Source organism: Macaca mulatta, chromosome X (genome assembly GCF_049350105.2).
Source record: "Macaca mulatta isolate MMU2019108-1 chromosome X, T2T-MMU8v2.0, whole genome shotgun sequence".
Lineage (NCBI taxonomy): Eukaryota > Metazoa > Chordata > Mammalia > Primates > Cercopithecidae > Macaca > Macaca mulatta.
In genome coordinates, this window is record NC_133426.1 from 3,276,872 (window position 1) to 3,294,719 (window position 17,848).

The window sequence follows — 17,848 nt, forward strand, 5'->3', positions numbered from 1 at the left end:
AGGGGAGAAAAAGTTACTGCATGAGTGGGGAAAACTACTGAGATGTGTAAGGTTGTATGAAAATATATTTGTTCCACAAGTGTCTCGGTAAAATCAACATCAACAAACTACAAGATTTAACAAAGTCATCTAATCAGTATATATGAAGTGAACACACCATTTTTGCCTATACACTAATGCGGGATCACCCTTCAGCATCTTTAAGAAGTAAGTTTATAAAGAGAGGTAGCCAAGTAAGAACATATTCCTATAAGGAAAAAAAATCTAGAAAACTGGGATTCCCTTGCCCTTCCCCAAATCAATAAGATTAAGTAAATATTAGAAGAAAAAAAAAGTTCTCTGAGACATCCTTCCTTCAAATCTTCCTTCAAATCAGTAAGACTTTGCAGACAAGTGTGGTGGCTCACACCTGTAATCCCAGCACTTTGGGAGGCTGAGGCAGGAGGATCACTTGAGACCAAGAGTTTGAGACTAGCCTGGGCAACATAGGGAGACTCTGTCTCTGGAAAAAATTAAAAAGATAAGGCAGGTGTGGTTTGTGCACGCCTGTAGTCCCAGGTACTCAAGAGGCTGAGGTGGGAGGACAGCCTGAGCCCAGGAGTTGAAGGCTGCAGTGAGCTATGACTGAACCTCTGCACTCCAGCCTCAGTGACAGAGCGAGACCTTATCTGGGAAAAAAAAAAAAAGACTTTGCTTACATGGACAGAATTTGTACAGAGCTGGGTATCACTAAAGATAAGGGACAAAAATGTTGAAAGAGATACTGCCTTTACTATCTCCAAAAAACATTTACAAAACTTAAGTCATCATGTGCAGGGACTGTGGAATGGGACGGAGTTTAGTGACCACAGGTGATTTCAAATCTGAGTTTAGAAAATTAGAAACCGATGCATCAGTTCAACGATTCCAGTTAACTGTGTGACTCTGCCCCTGACATCACGTCTATAAAAGTTCAAAAGCAATAGAAGATAAGAGGGTTTATCACAACGGATATGAGAAGCACGTTCAAGATCTAACCCTTACTGTACGTACTAGCCTCAGGAATCAATGAATTCGTCAACACATTAATCAGTAACTCAACAGCCACATTCTTTACTGGTTTCCAGATGTTTTGCACAAGGGCCCCTTATGTGCCAAGCAATGTCCTCAGTACATAATGTCCTCAGGAAGGGCAGATCTTGTGACTGTCACGAGCTTTGCAGGCTTGATGGGGAACAGACATTACATAGTAAACTTGGAAGGATGGCTGGAGGGGGTCTTGCAAGACCAGGTAGAAGGTGGGGACCAGGAGGCAGGGGGCATCTCTGTCCCCACAGCTGAAGGCCAAAGGAAGACTGGGGAGGGACATAAAAGAAAACTGGAGGCCAGGTGCAGTGGCTCACATCTGTAATTCCGGAACTTTGGGGGGCCAACGTGGCAGATCACTTGAGCCCAGGAGCTCAAGACCAGCCTAGGCAACAAAGCAAGATCACATCTCTACAAAAAAAATTAAAATTTAGGGCCAGGTGTGGTGGCTCATGCCTGTAATCCCAGCACTTTGGGAGGCCAAGGTGGGTGGATCACGAGGTCAGGAGATCGAGACCATCCTGGCTAACACGGTGAAACCCCGTCTCTACTAAAAATACAAAGTATTAGCCGGGCGTGGCGGTGGGCGCCTGTAGTCCCAGCTACTTGGGAGGCTGAGGCAGGAGAATGGCGTGAACCTGGGAGGCAGAGCTTGCAGTGAGCCGAGATCACACCACTACACTCCAGCCTGGGGGACAGAGCGAAACTCTGCCTCAAAAAAAAAAAAAAAAAAAAAATTAAAAGTTAGGTGGTCATGGTGATGTGCACCTGTACTCCTATCTACTTGAGAGACAGAGGTAGCAGAATCACTTGTGCCCAGGAGTTCAAGATCAGCCTGGGCAACATAGCAAGACCTCCAAAATTTAAAAATTAGCCAGGCTTGGTGGTGCAGGTCTGTAGTCCCAGCTACCTGGGAGGCTGAAGTGGGAGGATAACTTGGGCCCAGGAGAATGAGGGTGCAGTGAACTACGATGGCACCACTGCACTCCATCCTGGGCAACAGAGAAAGGCCCTGTCTTTAAAAAAAAAAAACTAGAGATGGGGTCTCACTAAGATGCCCAGGTTGGTCTCAAACTCCTGGCCTCAAGCAATCCTCTCGCCTCAGCCTCTGACAGTGGTGAGATTACAGGCATGAGCCACCGCGCCCTGCCTATTTTCACATTAGAAAGGTTTGGGCTGATATGGGAGGAAGGGGTGAGTCCAGCAGAGATGGGAGATCAATGGAGAGCGGGGGAGGGCATCTAGATAAGCTATGGTGGCTTCTGTGAAGACAGCATTGACGTGGATGGGCTCTGGAGATGCGTTTTAGAATTGGAAAGGGGCAAGGCATGGTGGTGTGCACCTGTAATCCTAGCTACTTAGGAGGCCGAGGCAGGAGAATCATTTGAAACTACGAGTTTGAGACCAGCCTGAGCAACACAGTGAGATCCTCTCCCTACAAAAAAAAAAAAAAATTTAATTAGCTGGACATAGTGGTACGCATGTGTGGTCCCAGCTACTTGGGTGGCTGAGGTGGGATCTCTTGAGCCCAGAAGGTCAAGGACGCAGTGAGCCATGACTGCACCATTGCACTCCAGCCTGGATGAGAGAGCAAGACCACATCTCTTTTTAAAAAAAAAAAAAAAAAAATTAAAAGGGCAGGACTCAGGATTACAGTGAATGCAGTCAAAGAAAAGGAATAAAAAATGGTTCCTAGGTGAGCCCCAAGAGCTGGAAGGAACACTTTCGAAATGGGGAAGTGCAGATGAGGAACTGACTAGGGCTGAGGGGCAAGGAGGAAGAGCAGGAACTCACTTTCGGTGAGAGGCATCTGAGCAGAAGGCTCAGAGGGTGGTGAAGTGGGCACACACGTGTAGCTTGGCAGGCTGAAGGCTTGGGTTGGCAGCAGCGCTTGGGAATCTGGAGACCAGCAAGACAGCGAATGCAAATACAGAGCAAGAGGAATGAGAGGGCAGAGGCGCTCCTGTTTCCCACTGCGGGGTCCAAGGAAACGTCACCAGGAAGTGCGTGCCCACAGGCACATAGCCTTGCTCCTAGGGTCACATCCACCCTCCCATCCTCTGCAACTCTGCCTTGCACAGCTGAGCTCCTCTCGAGCAGAAAGTGAGGTCACCCCCCTGCCGCATGCACTGGAAGGCCTCCTCCGCACCAGCAGCACATCCACGGCCCCTTTCCTCCACTTCCACACCATCTGTTGTTTTCTTACTGTTTTTTTTCCTGGATAGGGTCTCACTCTGTTGTTGCACAGGATGGAGTGCGGCGGTGCGATCATAGGTCACTGCAGCCTTCAACTCCTGAGCTCCAGCAATTCTCCCACCTCAGCCTCCTGAAGACCTGTGACTACAGGCATGCAACACCATCCCTCGTTATTTCTTTGAGCTTTTTGTAGAGACAGGGTCTCGCTATATTGCCCAGGCTGGTCTAAAACTCCTGGGCTCAAGCGATCCTCCTGCCTGGGTCTCTCAAAGTGCTGGGATTATAGGCGTGGGCCACCATGCCTGGATTTTTTTGAGTTTTTATAACCGCCATTCCAATAGATGACTAGATAAAGAAAATTTAGTATATAAAAGCCACAGAAAATGTAGTATATCAACATCACCATCAAAAATAATATCATGTCTTTTGCAACGACAGGGATGGAACTGGAAACCACTATCCTAAGTAAAATAACTGAGACACAAAGTCAAATACCACATAGTCTCGCTCAAAAGTGAGAACTCAACAGTGGGTCCACATGGACATAGAAATGGAAATAACAGATACGGGGACTCCCAAAAGGGAAACGTTGGGAAGGGGTTGAGGGCCGAGAAATTACCTATCGGGTACAATGTTCATTATTTGGGTAAGGGGTACACTAGAAGCCCAAAGCTCACCATGACACGATACACCCATGTACCAAACGTCCACGTGTGCCCCTGAATGTCTAAAAATCAACAACAACAATAATACTACAACTTCTCTTCCTCAAAATACCCCAGAGGGATCTCCAAGAAAACAAGAGACAAAAATGATGCATACTCTAGTGGCAGGAGGCCAAAACTGCATGGGGCACGTGTGCGTGTGTGCATGCATGCATATATGTGTGTGTGCATGTGCACATGTGTGTGTGCGTGTGTGTGCGGGGGCTTTTTTAACACAAAGAAAAGTACAGAAGGATCCACACTAGGCTGTCAAATAGTTACCTGGCAATGAGGGAGGGTGAGTGGAAGAAAGGAAAACTTGAGGCAAGCCTCAAGAAAAATACATAACTAAAAACACTGCACAGGCGCCCTGCATCAGTGGGAAAGGCATCTAATTATAATACTAAAAATATATTTGAGGGGCCCGGGTGGTGGCTCACGCCTGTAATCCCAGCACTTTGGGAGGCCCAGGCGGGTAGATCACCTGAGGTCAGAAATTCCAGATAAGTCCGGTCAACTAGGCGAAAACCTGTATTTACTAAAAATACAAAATTAGCTGGGGGTGGTGGTACATGCCTGTAATCGCAGCTAGTTAGGAGGCTGAGGTGGGAGAATCGCTTGAATCCAGGAGGCAGAGGTTGCAGTGACCCAAGATTGCACCGCTGCCCTCCATCCTGGGTGACAGAGGGAGACTCCATCTCAAACAACAACAAAATTAAAACAATGTATCCAAGCAGCTGAAAGCAGGCAATGGAACAGATATTTGCGGAATCGTGTTCAGAGCAGCATTATTCACTACAGCCAAGAGGTGGAAGGCACCCCAGTGTCCATGGATGAATGAATGGATAAACACAACATGCTGTATCCTCTACACGATGGGCTACTACCCAGGCTTAGAAAGCAGGGAAATTCCTTTCTACAGGATGGGGGAATCTGAAGGACATTACAGTAACTGAAAGAAGCCAGCCACAAAAGGACAAACGCTGTAGGATTCTGCCTATATAAGGTTCCTAGATCACCAAATTCACAGAGCAGAGAGTACAAGGGAGGTTGCCAGGGCGGGGCTGGAGGGAGGGGCACTAGGGCGTGTCTCATGAGGACAGAGTTTCAGCTGGGGAAGATGAAAAGGAGTTCTGGAGATGGATGGGGATGGGGGGCAGTTGCATAGAAACATGAATGTGCTCCATGCCACTAAAGCGTGCTTTTTTTTTTTTTTTTTTCTGAGACAGAGTCTTACTCTGTTGCCCAGGATAAAGTGCAGCGACACAATCTCAGCTCACTACAACCTCCGCCTCCCGGGTTGAAGTGATCGTCCCGCTTCAGCCTCCCGAGTAGTGAACTGTACACTTTTTTTTTTTCCCTGAGATGGAGTCTTGCTCAGTACCCCAGGCTGGAGTGCAGTGGCGCGATCTCAGCTCACTGCAAGCTCTGCCTCCCGGGTTCACACCATTCTCCTGCCTCAGCCTCCCAAGTAGCTGGGACTATAGGTGCCCGCCACCATGCCTGGCTAACTTTTGGTATTTTTAGTAGAGACGGGGTTTCACCGTGTTAGCCAGGATGGTCTCGATCTCCTGACCTCGTGATCTGCCCACCTCGGCCTCCCAAAGTGCTAGAATTACAGGCATGAGCCACTGTGCCGGCCATGAACTGCACATTTTAAAAAAGGTTAAAATGAGGCCGGGCATGGACGCTCATGCCTGTAATCTCAGCACTTTGAGAGGCCAAGGCAGGAGGATTGAGTGAGGTCAGGAGTTTGAGAACAGCCTGGGCAACAAAGCAAGATCACATCTTTGCCAAAAATTTAAAAATTAACTGGGCATGGTGGCATCTGCCTGTAGTCCCAGCTTTACTTGGGAGCCTGAGGGAGGAGGACTGCTTGAGCCTGGCAGTTGGAGACCAGCCTGTGCAACACAGCAAGACCCTGTCTCTACCAAAAATTTAAAAATTAGCCAGGCATGGTAGTGCGCACCCATAGTCCCAGTTACTTGGGAGGCTGAGGAGGTTGAGGCTGCAGTGGGCCATGACTGCACCAGTGCACTGCGGCCTGGGCAACAGAGCAAGAACTCATTTCTTTAAAAAAAAAAAAAAGGAAGTTAAAATAGTAAAATGTAAAATGTTATGTGATATATGTTAACAAAATAAAAAAAATTAAATTTTAAAGAATGTTTTCCAGCATAGAGCTCAATCTATGCATCTATGAATGGGGGGGAACGTCAACATAAAGAAAGGGTCAATGTCATCGACAACGACTGAGACAAGGGAGGTTTCCCAGTCCCCTCTCCCTCCTCGCCAGTGACCTCGGCTGAGCTGCTCTGTCCTCATCTTTAGCTGACAGCAGCACTTTCCATCTGCAAAGCTGATCTGCTGTCTTTTATTTGCAGGGTCTGTGGGGATGGCTTCTCCTCTAAGGGATTTTTTCGCTTCTGCTTTTGTTTTTATGAACAGGCAAATCAGCCTCACTAATTTGGAGACGCCTAATACAGAAGTTGGTCCTCCTCCCTCCAGAGGCTGCCATAAAGCTGGGCTTTTGTCGTGAGAAGAAGAAAATGAGCCGTCGTCATCCCATCTCCTCCAACATCTCTCTATGCCACGCAAGGCTCCGGAACGGTTCTACTTTCCGACCTGGCTCCACTGCAACTAGCCCTTAAACAAGGGGACCTAGCGGCCCTAGGTGGCTCCGTCCACCTGTGGCTTCCTCCCTCCAAGGACCCTGCCTCAGGCGCTCTTCTGAGACAGTTGCCTGCAGATGTTTTGCCCTCAGTTTCCCAAATTGGAATGCACTCTCCCTCCTTGGATTTCCTCAATGTCCAGCAGCCCAAATGCACAGCTGAGCCAGAGCCAGTCCTTCCTCACATCCCAGTCCCCACGGCAGTCTTCTACACATCTGAGCTCACTGCATTCCTGTGTCCACCTCCTGGCTGAACCCAGATTTGAATTTCTCCCCTATGTCCCTCCTGCCCCCGTAGTGACCCATGGCTTCCGTGTCACTCCCTGTCTAGAATGATTTTCCACCACCTACCCCTTTCAGTCAATAAACCCCTACTCCTCCTGCAAAATTCTCCTTAGGTGTCCATTTCATCTTCACCCCCTACCTCTTGCCCTCCAAAGCTGGTAAGGCCCCTTTTCCACTATCGCTGGGACTCTTCTCAGCCTGCGCAGGCACCGGAAGGCATCAAACGGCAAACTCTATTCAGAAGACACTACAATTGCATTCTCTTGCAAGAATTTAAACCTCCCTTTTCATACATAGAAAAAGGGAATGAAGGTAAGAAATAATAAAAAAGAAAAATATAGATAATAAAATAAGCCTCCCTTTTTGAAGCGTCTGCTTTGCCCCAAATACTAAACATGCAGTGTATCGTTTTTTGGCCAAAGAAGAGGAAGAGAAGATCCAGGAGCTGCCTGCCTTCACTCTGGTCTCTATGCTTTGCAGGCAGTGATGACAGAGCAAGAAGCGCTATTTCTAGATTTTTGCTTTTAAAATTCAAATAGAGAACAAAAAAAATAAATAAATAAAAGGAGAGAACATGGTGTTCTTTCTTCCTGAACTCTCAGGAAAACAAAGGAACGATTTTACTCCTACCCCCAACAAGTACCAGTGACGACGGGGACCACACTCAAGTTTGCAGACTTTAAAAAAAGATGTTTCCAAGAGATGCATCCACCCTCCCTGAAGAAGAGGTGCTGGCATGAACTCCTCTCCATGGAGAAGCGAGCGGTCGTCCAGGAACTAGAAGGATGTGGCCCGGAGTGGAGAGACCTCCTCCCTTCCAAGTTCTGTAGAAGAAAGCTGGCTAAGCCCTGCAACCACAGACCAAACTCACTGGCTTGGCTCAGCTGCTGTGCCATAGGTAATACGGCACTGGAACCACAGTTTGGCCCATAAGCCAATCAATCATGACAGAAGAGTGGGGCTACAGGCTCAGGGGCTGGGGCAGAAAAGAGAGAAAGGGATTCCACACGCACAGGTAGTTATCTGTCTGTGCATCCGCTACAGTGGGTGTCAACGGGGCTGATTCTGCTCCCGACAATAAACACAGGACAATGTCTGGAGACATCTTTGGCTGTCACACTGGAGTGGGGGTGCTAGAGGCATCTGGTGGGTGGAGCCCAGAGACACGGCTCAGCACCCTACAGCGCACAGGATGGCCCCACCACAGAGAATCCTCCAGCCCCAAATGTCAGCAGTGCTGAGGTTGAGAAACTCTACTAATATGTTCCATCATCAATCTATCAATCAATTACCTATCTATCTCAATATCTATCAACCATCTACCATTTATAGCTACCAGTTATCTATCAATCAGCTATCATCTATAGCTATCATCTATCAATCGCCGATCTCAATATCTATCAATCACCTATAATCTATAGCTATCATCTACCTCAATATCTGTCATCTATCAAATATCTGTCTCAATACTGATCTCTATCCATCCATCCATCCATTCATCCATCCATCCATCCATCTATCAACGATCTGTCAGAGTGGTTCACAACCGGGGATAACTTTTTGTCCCCCCATAAGGGAAACTTAGCAGTATCTAGAGACGTCTTTAGACACTCGTCACAGATGGGATTGGTGCTCTTGGCATCTGCTGGGTGGAGTCCAGGGACGCTGCTCAACACCCTACAGTGCACCGGATGCCCCACTACACAGTCCTCCATGATCCTGCCCCATGTGTCAGCACTGCTGAGGCTGAGAAACTCTCTTTTAGCATGAGAGCTCTGTCTATATGCAATCAGTCATTAATCTATCAATCAATCACCTACCCATCTCAGTATCTATCATCTATCATCTATAACTGTCTCTATTAATATCTATTATCACCTATCTTAATATCATCTATTAGCTCCCCATCATCTATCTGTTCACCTATCAATCACCCATCACTTACACCTATCTTAATATCTATTACCTATCACCTATCCATCTCAACATATGCTTACCTATCGTATCCATCATCTCTCTGTCGGTAGTCTGCCATCACAGTGGTTCACTGGTGGAGAAAACTTTGCCCTCCCTCCCTGAAGGAACACTTGGTTACGTATGGAGACATGTCTGCTGTTCATAACTGAGGTTGCTGCTCCTGGCCCCTGGTGGGTGGAGCCCAGGGACACTCCCCAACACCCTGCAGTGTGCAGGATGGCCCCACCCCAGAGACTCCTCCAGCCATAATGGTGAGGCACCTCCACTTAAAGTCCTTGTTTTATACTTTCATCAAGAAGTCCAAGGCCTAAAACTGCCAGTATGGAAAGCAGATGTTGAGCAAGGCAACTTACATTTAGAAGAGAAGCTGCACAGCTGGGAGGATGAAATTCATTCTTCACAGAGGATCTAGGATTCTCCTCTAAGACATGCTCCTCATTATGCAACGTTGGACACCCTCCAGCATCTTATCCATGGGGCTGGCCAGACCCAGCGTGCTCTCTCGTGTTATATACAGGGAATGCCAAGTGCCTGAATGCACTGGATCAACTTTAATCCAGTTCTTAAAGCCACTTGGTCCCTGAAGTGTTAATGCACAGAAAAAGCAAAATGCTATAGCAGGTTATCATAATACTGCAGGGCACTGAAAGATCAATTCTCAGTAAGTCACTAAGGAGGTCTCATGGGCTAAGTTACATCACCCTCTCCAAGTCCATATTGTTTTTTGGATTCTTTTTTGAGACAGGGTCTTTTCTCTGTCCCCCAGGCTGGAGTACAGTGGCACAATCTCGGCTCACTGCAACCTCCGCCTCCCAGGCTCAAGTGATCCTCCCACCTCAGCTTCCTGAGTAGCGGGGACTACAGGCACCCCCACCACACCCAGCTAATTCTTGTATTTTTTGTAGAGACAGGGTCTTGCCATGTTGTCCAGGCTGGTCTCAAACTTCTGGGCGCAAGGGACACTCCCACCTCAGCTTCCTAAAATGCTGGGATTATAAGTGTGAGTCAACATGCCCAAGTGGCAAACTCATTTTCTGTAATTTTTTGGGAAAAGTCACCTGTAAACTGCTATCACCATTAAGTCTTTAAAGGCTCATTGTTGACAATCATTTCTCTAGATCCAAAACTTTTCACAAGAGCTGTGGACTTCAGGGCCTGCCTTGTTTTCTGCACTATTTCAAAATCAAAGAAATGTTTTGCTTTGTTTTGTTTTGTTTTGTTGTTGAGACGAAGTCTCGCTCTGTCACCCAGGCTGGAGTGCAGTGGCACGATCTTGGCTCACTGCAAACTCTGCCTCCCGGGCTCAAGAGATTCTAGTGTCCCGGCCTCCCAAGTAGCTGGGTTATAGACGTGCGCCACCATGCCCAGTTAATTTTTGTATTTTTAGTAGAGACAGGGTTTCCCCACATTGGCCAGGCTAGAATTTTCTTTTTATTTTTTTTCCTTAAGAGACAAGATCTCACTATGTTGCCCAGGCTGGTCTGGAACTCCTGGTCTCAAGTGATCCTCCCGCCTTGGCCTCCAAAAACGCAGGGATTACAGGTGTGAGCCACTGAGCTCAGCCCCAAATCAGAGAATTCTGAAATGAGTTCCTGCCACGTTTTCCCAAAACACTGAATAAAATCTTCCCAAGAATAATATCAACAGTGGCCTTAAATTCCACGTAGACTTTAAATGATGAGGAAAAATTCATGCTTTTTGGCAACACCACCAGGCGGACCTGACATACAAATAACAGCTCACATTCGACTATAACCAGCACTCAGAGGAGCCGGTGAGCTGTACAGGCAAAGGACAATTCATGAAGCATCCAAAATGTCCTCTTCAAAAGCTATCATGGTGCAGAGAAATTTCACTCCTTAAAAGACTGAAATAGGCCAGGCACGGTGGCTCGCATCTGTAATCTCAGCATGTTGGGAGGCCGAGGTGGGAAGATCATTTGAGCCCAGGAGTTTGAGACCAGCCTGGGCAGCAAAGTGAGACCCCGTCTCTACAGAAAATTTTAAAATGGGGCAGGTGTGGTGGTGCACATCTGTAATCCCAGCATGCCAGGAGGCCAAGGCAAGTGGATTGCTTGCAGCCTAAAGTTCAAGACCAACCTGGGCAATATAGCAAGACCCTGTTCATAGAAAACAAACAAAAACATTATCTTCACCAAAGAGATTGTGAAAAACATATACATATATTTTTTAAAAATTAAAAATAAAAACATTAGCAGGGTGTAGTGGTGGGTGCCTATAGTCCCAGCTACTCTGCAGGCTAAGGCAGGAGGATGGCTTAAGCCCGGGAGGTTGGGGCTGCAGTGAGCCGTGATTGCGCCACTGCACTCCAAGATGGGCCACAGAGCAAAACCCTGTCTCTAAATTTAAATCTATATATATATACTTTTTTATATATATAAAAGATAAAAATAAACCAACATAGGTAACTTTGGACAGAATTTCTAAAGTTTCTAGGGCTTTATATGAGACTTAAGAAACGTAAATGACTTTGTTCCTTAATTGAAAGTAGGGAACATCAAAATCAGAATCCATGTCCCTGCAGGAATCCACCTTATCTGCTAAGGAAAACAGTCGTGAGCTATCCCGGCTTGAAGAAAGGAGCACTATCTAACTAAAGCTCTGTTCTGCAAGCTCCTCCCTATGTTTTAACTTGCGGGAGTTCAAGAATTCCGTCCTGGGGAATTCTCTCACTTGCACACCCCACCCACTCTCATGTCCCTGCGGTTCTTCTGTGGGATTTTAGATTTGCGAACTGTAGAGTACTCAGGAGCCCATCGCCTAGGCTGCTGTCCTGCTCCAGGAGGCGCAGGGGGTGTGTGTGAGGGCTATCATTATCCTCAGGGCTATCATTAACAAAGTACCACAAACTGAGGGTTGGGGTGGGGGGATGCGGCAGACAACAGACATGCATTCTCAGTCCAGGTACAGTGGCTGACACCTGCAATCCCAGCACTTTGGGAGGTTGAGGCAGGAGGAGAGATTCAGGCCAAGAGTTTGAGACCAGCCTGGGCAACACAGCAAGACCTCATCCTACAAAAACTTTTAAAAGTTAGTCAGGCGTGGGGGCACATACCTGTAGTCTCAGCTAGTTGGGAGGCGGTAGAGGCTGCAGTGGTCCATGACTGTGCCACTGAATTCCAGCCTGGGCAAGAAGGAGTGAGACCCCATCAAGAAAGAAAGAGAAATGAAGAAAGGAAGGGAAGAAGGGAGGGAAAGAAAGAGAGAGAAAAGGAGAGAGAGAGAGAGAAGAGAGGAGAGGAGAGGAGAGGAGAGGAGAGGAGAGAGAAAGAGAGAGAAGGGAGAGAGGGAGGGAGGGAAGAAAAGAAAAAAAAGAATAGAAAAGAGAAAGAAAGAATAGTGAAACCCTGTCTCCACTAAAAATACAAAAGTGAGCTGGGCATTGTGGTGCGGGCCTGTAGTCCCAGCTACTCGGGAGGCTGAGGCAGGAGAATCGCTGGAACTTGGGAGGTGGAGGCTGCAGTGAGCCGAGATTGCACCATTGCACTCCAGCCTGGGTGACAGGGCAAGACTCTGTCTCAAAAAAAAAAAAAAAAAAAAAGGAAAAGGAAAAGGAAAGGAAGAAAGAAAAGAAAGGTATTCTCTCATGACTTTGGAGCCCCAAATCCAAAGTTCAGCATGATGGTGTTGGTGGGGTTGGTTCTTCTGCAGGCTCTGATGGAGAATCTGTCCCTGGCCTCTCTCCCAGGTTCTGGGAGTAGCCGGCAATCCTTGGAGTCCCCTGGCTTGGAGATGCACCATTCCTCCAACCTCTAATTCTATCCTCACAAGGTGTCCTCCTCTCGGTGTTCGGCCGTCTCTGTGTCTGTGTCTCCTTCCTTTTCTCGTAAGGACACCAGTCACACAAGGTTAAAAGCACACCGTACAGCAGAATCAGTCCATCCTACTTGCATTTCATTTTTATTTTTTTTGTTTTGTTTTTATAAACAGGGTCTTGAGTGCAGTGGTGGCATCACAGCTCAATGCAGCCTCGAGCTCTTGGCCTTAAGCAATCCTCTTGCCTCATCCTTCCTAGTAGCTGGGAGCACAGGTGTGCACCACCACACCTGAATAATTGTTTAATCTTCTGTAGAAACTGAGTCTTGCTACGTTGCCCAGGCTGGTCTCAAACTCCTGGGCTCAAGTGATCCTTCCACCTCAGCCTCCCAAAGTGCTACAGTTACAGGCATGAGCCACTGTGCCTGGCCACTTGCATTTTAATTACATCTGCAAAGACCCTATTTCCAAATAGCATTCCAATTTCATTCACAGGAGTCGGGGTGAGGATTTCAACATATCTTTTCAGGAGACACAATTCGACCTTCAACAGGGTGGAATCCCCAGAACTGGAGCCCCTCACCCAAGATTTCAGGCACACCCCACAGTATCATGCTTAGGACACCTGCAAGCCACAGAAAAATGCAACAAAGCAAACGAGAAAGGGAAGGGTCCCACCTGCAAGCCCAGCCTTCAAAAGAACTCCTTTGTTTTTGTGAAACAGAGTCTCACTCTTGTCACCCAGGCTGGCATGCAGTGGCATGATCTCGGCTCACTGCAACCTCAGCCTCCCGGGTTCAAGCGATTCTCCTGCTTCTCTGCCTCCTGAATAGCTGGGAATACAGGTGTGCACCACCACACCCAGCTAATTTTTGTATTTTTAGCAGAGATGGGTTTTCACCGTGTTGGCCAGGCTAGTCTGAACTCCTGACCTCAGGTGATCCACCTGCCTCGGCCTCCCAAAGTGCTGGGATTACAGGTATGAGCCACCATGCCCATCCTCTGCGTATGATTTTGTTCGAAGCTCAGGCAGCACTGGGTCCAGAGGAGAAGGCAGGTGCATTTGTTCCGGTACACACAAGGTGCTTCAATAATATGATGGGAGGCACCCTGTGTCCCGGGGACAGCAGGTGAATGAGGGAAAACAAGTAGGTGTTTCTTAGATGGGGGAAGTGAAGGACAATGATGAGAGCAAAGAAGGAGGCCGGTCAATGAAGGGTGGCCTGGGAGAAGCACCGGAGTGAGTGGGTGAACAGCACCTTCTACCTTCTCCTGCAGGGAGGTGCTGGCAGGAGGCCAGTCCATGAGGATATTGGTAGGAGGATGCCGCATTGCTGGGGCTTTATATGGGATACTTCAGGAGTTCCCTGAGAATGACCAGAGAGAGGCAGGTCATTGCAGAGGTACCTGGGAGGACTAGTGAGGCTATAAAGTGAGGAATGTCTTCAAGGGGAGCAAGGCTGGGAGAGAAAGATCAGGTAGGAGGGACGCCAGTACAGAAAATCAGGGCAGAGAGACGGGACCCAGATAAAGCAGAAGATGGATAGGTGGACAGGAGAGGCGTGGCAATAAGACGGCAGAGGGAAGACTTGGGGAATTGGATGGAAGGCACCCATGGAGGGAAAGGAGAGACACGCAGGACATCCTTGTCTAAGACACCTGGCTGGAAACGGAATTACCCTGCTGGAATGGTCTGAATATCTTGTGTCCTCCCAAATCCCTATGTTGGATCCTCACTGCCACGGTGATGGTGTTAGATGGTGGGTCCTTTGGGAGGTCATGAGGGTGGAGTCTCATGAATGGGATGAGTGCCCTTATAAAAGGGACCCCAGAGAGATCCCTCGCCCCTTCCACCATATGAGGACACAGCAAAAAGGCACCATCTATGAACCAGGGAGCGGGTCCTCACCAGACACTGAATCTGCCATGTCTTGATCTTGGACTTTCCAGCCTCCAGAACCATGAAGCAAATGTCTGTTATTTGTAAATTACCGAGTCTAAGATCCTTTGTTATAGCAGCCCGAATGGACTCACACACCTACCCTAGGACATAAGACTGTTGTATACCATCAGCTGGAAGGGTGTGGGCTGCATCTAAATGGGATATCTCTCATCCACAGTCAACCAGAAACCCACGAAACCTGAAGCCCAGCCCCGTCCAAAAGACTGTGGTCCCTTAAAAATCAACTTAACCAGTTCTCCAGAGAGCTATAGAAGCAGAACCCAAGGAGGTGAGGAGACAAAGATTCTTGCATCCTTTTCCAGGCAGAGATACTTGGCTCACCCAGGAGAGGAGCTAGGGGCCTTGGGCATGGACTTCTGAACACAGAGCATTTCTTTTTGGACCTGGTCAGCCATGGAGGTCAGGAGCCCTGGAGGTTTTCCAGCTCCGAGATCAGAGGCTGATAAGACCTGACAGGTGGAGACTGCTGTGGCCTGAGGCTTTGCACGCAGGCCACGGTCTCGGCCCACCCTGCTTCTTACAAGAAGAGACACACAGGGGCCTAGGGAGGGTGTGTGGGGAGAGGCCTCAGGAGGGGACTCACAGCCTGATGAGAAACGGGTGACTGACTTCCTTCAGGACAGACTTCTCATTGTGCACGTGCTGCTCCTGCTTCAGGCGGATGACATCGGGAATGCTCATCACCTTGAGAGCGAAGAAATGCTTGGCTGTCTTCTCCTTCACCAGGTGCACCCGCCCGAACGTCCCAGTGCCTAGAGAGAGAAGAAATCGACAGAGCCATTAAGTCTCCTGGCAAAGGGAGAAACCACCGCAGCCACGCAATCAGCGGGGGGCTGCACCAGGACAGCAAACACAGACCCCAAGCGAAACTTTCAGAGACTGAGTGTCACGGCACACGTGGGCTGATGGCATTTAGTGAGAGGCGCTCACCTGGAATTTTCCACTGAATACAGAAATTGCAGAGAGAGAAAGAGGGAGAGAGGGAAACAGAGAGAGCCATCTGCCTCTGAATGGTTCTTCAATTTGGAGACAAACTGGCCACAATATCTGCAGATCAGTCTTTGCAGACAGCACACCCACACGCCCCACACACCCACATGGAGACGCATTAGAGTAACAGTAAATGGACTTGTGCAACATGCCTTTTTCTCTTCAGGCTCTCTGGTTTCATCAGAAATCCAGACAGGGTGTAAAACACAGCCCTCCTCAACACGGCTGTTTCCTTAACGCACACGAAGGCTTGCTCAAAGCACGGAGTCCGTATTCTACAATCTGCCGTGGATTGGGATGAAGTGCTGTAGGTGCCCACAACAGAAAACAACAACAACAACGGCAACCACTACAAATACCAGAGAAAACCAACAGCTCTACAGTATTCTGCTGGGACAGTTTCAATCCAAACACTCTCTTCTCCTCCTTCCCCTCCTCTACCTCTTCCTTCTCTTTTTTCTCTTCCTCAATCTTCTCCTCCTTCTCTTTCACCTCCTCCTCCTCCTCTCCTCTATTTCCTTTTCTTTTCTACTTCTTCCTCCTCCTCCATCTCCTCCTCCTCTACTTCCTCCTCTCACTGGGGTGCATCTAAATGAAGAAATCTAATAGTCAATGAGATATAAGAGAAAATCAGAATCTCTAAACAAGCTTTGCTTGTTCCTCCTCCTTCTATCTCCTCCTCCTTCTCCTCTTCTTCCTCTTCATCCTCCTCTTCTTCCTGTAATACACTGATCTCACAAGGTGTGCATGTGTTCACGCACATATTGAAATATTCTTCACGTAACATAAATGTTCTTGGGTTGGGAACAAATGAGTTTGCTCTGTCGCCCAAGCTGGAGTGCAGTGGCGCCATCACAGCTCACTGCAGCCTCCACCTCTTGGGCTCAAGCAATCTTCCCGCCTCAGCCTACCCGGTTAATTTTTGTACTTTTTGTAGAGAGGGGGTCACACTACGTTGCTCAGGCTAGCCTTGAACTCCTGGGCTCAAGCGATCCTCCTGCTTCGGCCTTCCAAAGTGCTGGGACTACAGGCATGAGCCACTGCGACTGATGCAGGATTTCTAGAGTATCCCTAAATTGCCTTTGATCTACCTTGATCCCAGCGTTAGCAGCCCCTTACTGACATGCAAGTCATTCCTCAGCAATATTTTTAAACAACCCATCCACAGCTTCCGACAGAGATGAGCAACTAAAACAAAACTGCCCTCCCATATTATGTGATCACCTTCACCCCAGACAGCAGAGCAGGCTTCTCAGAAACTGACATTCAGACAAAGGACGGTTTGGAAGTGTATCCTTCTGAGGAACCAGCATCTGTTGACGAGCAAAGCTCACTAATCAATATTGATCCATTTACCTATCCATTCATTTGCTGATACTCCTGTGCCTGCTTTATGCTAGATCGCAAAACTCAAGAAAACCAGGATCTTCCAGACACCTGCACTGCTATGTTTATGGCAGCACTATGCACAACAGCCAAGACATGGAAACCACCTCAGTGTCCGTCCAAGGGCAGATGGATATAGAAAACATGGTACATATACACGATGGAATACCATTCAGCCCTAAAAAAGAAGGAAACTCTGTCATTTGCGGCAACATGGATGGAATTGGAGGCCTTTATGTTCAGTGAAATAAGCTAGGCACAGAAAAACAAATATTAAATATCGCATGATCTCACTTATACAAGGAATCTGACATGGTTTGGCTGTGTCCCCACCCAAGTCTGATCTTGAATTGTGGCTCCCATAATCCCCACGAGTCATGGGAGAGACCAGGTGGGAGGTAACTGAATCATGGGGGTGGGTTTTTCCCATAGTGAATAAGTCTCACGAGATCAGATGTTTTAATAAATGGGAGTTCCCCTGCTCGCGCTCTCTTCTTGCCTGCTGCCATGTAAGATGTGACTCTGCTCCTCCTTTTACCTTCCACCATGACTGTGGGACCTCCGCAGCCATGTAGAACTGTGAGTCCACTAAACCTCTTTCCTTTATAAATTAAGCAGTCTCAGGTATGTCTTTATGAGCAGCGTGAGAATGGACTAATGCAGAATCTAAAATAGTCAAACTCATAGAAGCAGAGAGTAGAGAGGTAGTTATCAGAGGACAGGGCTTGAGGGGGAAGGGGAAATATATTGGTCAAAGGATACAAAGTTTTAGTTGAACAAGATAAATAAACCATGGAGATTTACCATACACCCAGTTCATATAGTTAACAATACTGAA

General features: G+C 47.8%; 1 protein-coding gene across 1 annotated transcript in view; it reads right to left on the bottom strand.

Annotated features, from left to right (window-relative positions):
- PRKX (protein kinase, X-linked) overlaps window positions 1-15,386 on the bottom strand; it is a gene marked incomplete at its 5' end in the record, with an annotated part of 75,609 nt that extends 60,223 nt beyond the window's left edge. The window contains 1 exon segment of the mRNA NM_001258204.1: window positions 15,218-15,386. Within this exon segment, the coding sequence (NP_001245133.1) occupies window positions 15,218-15,386 (169 nt within the window).
- Between the last annotated feature and the right edge of the window lie 2,462 nt (window positions 15,387-17,848).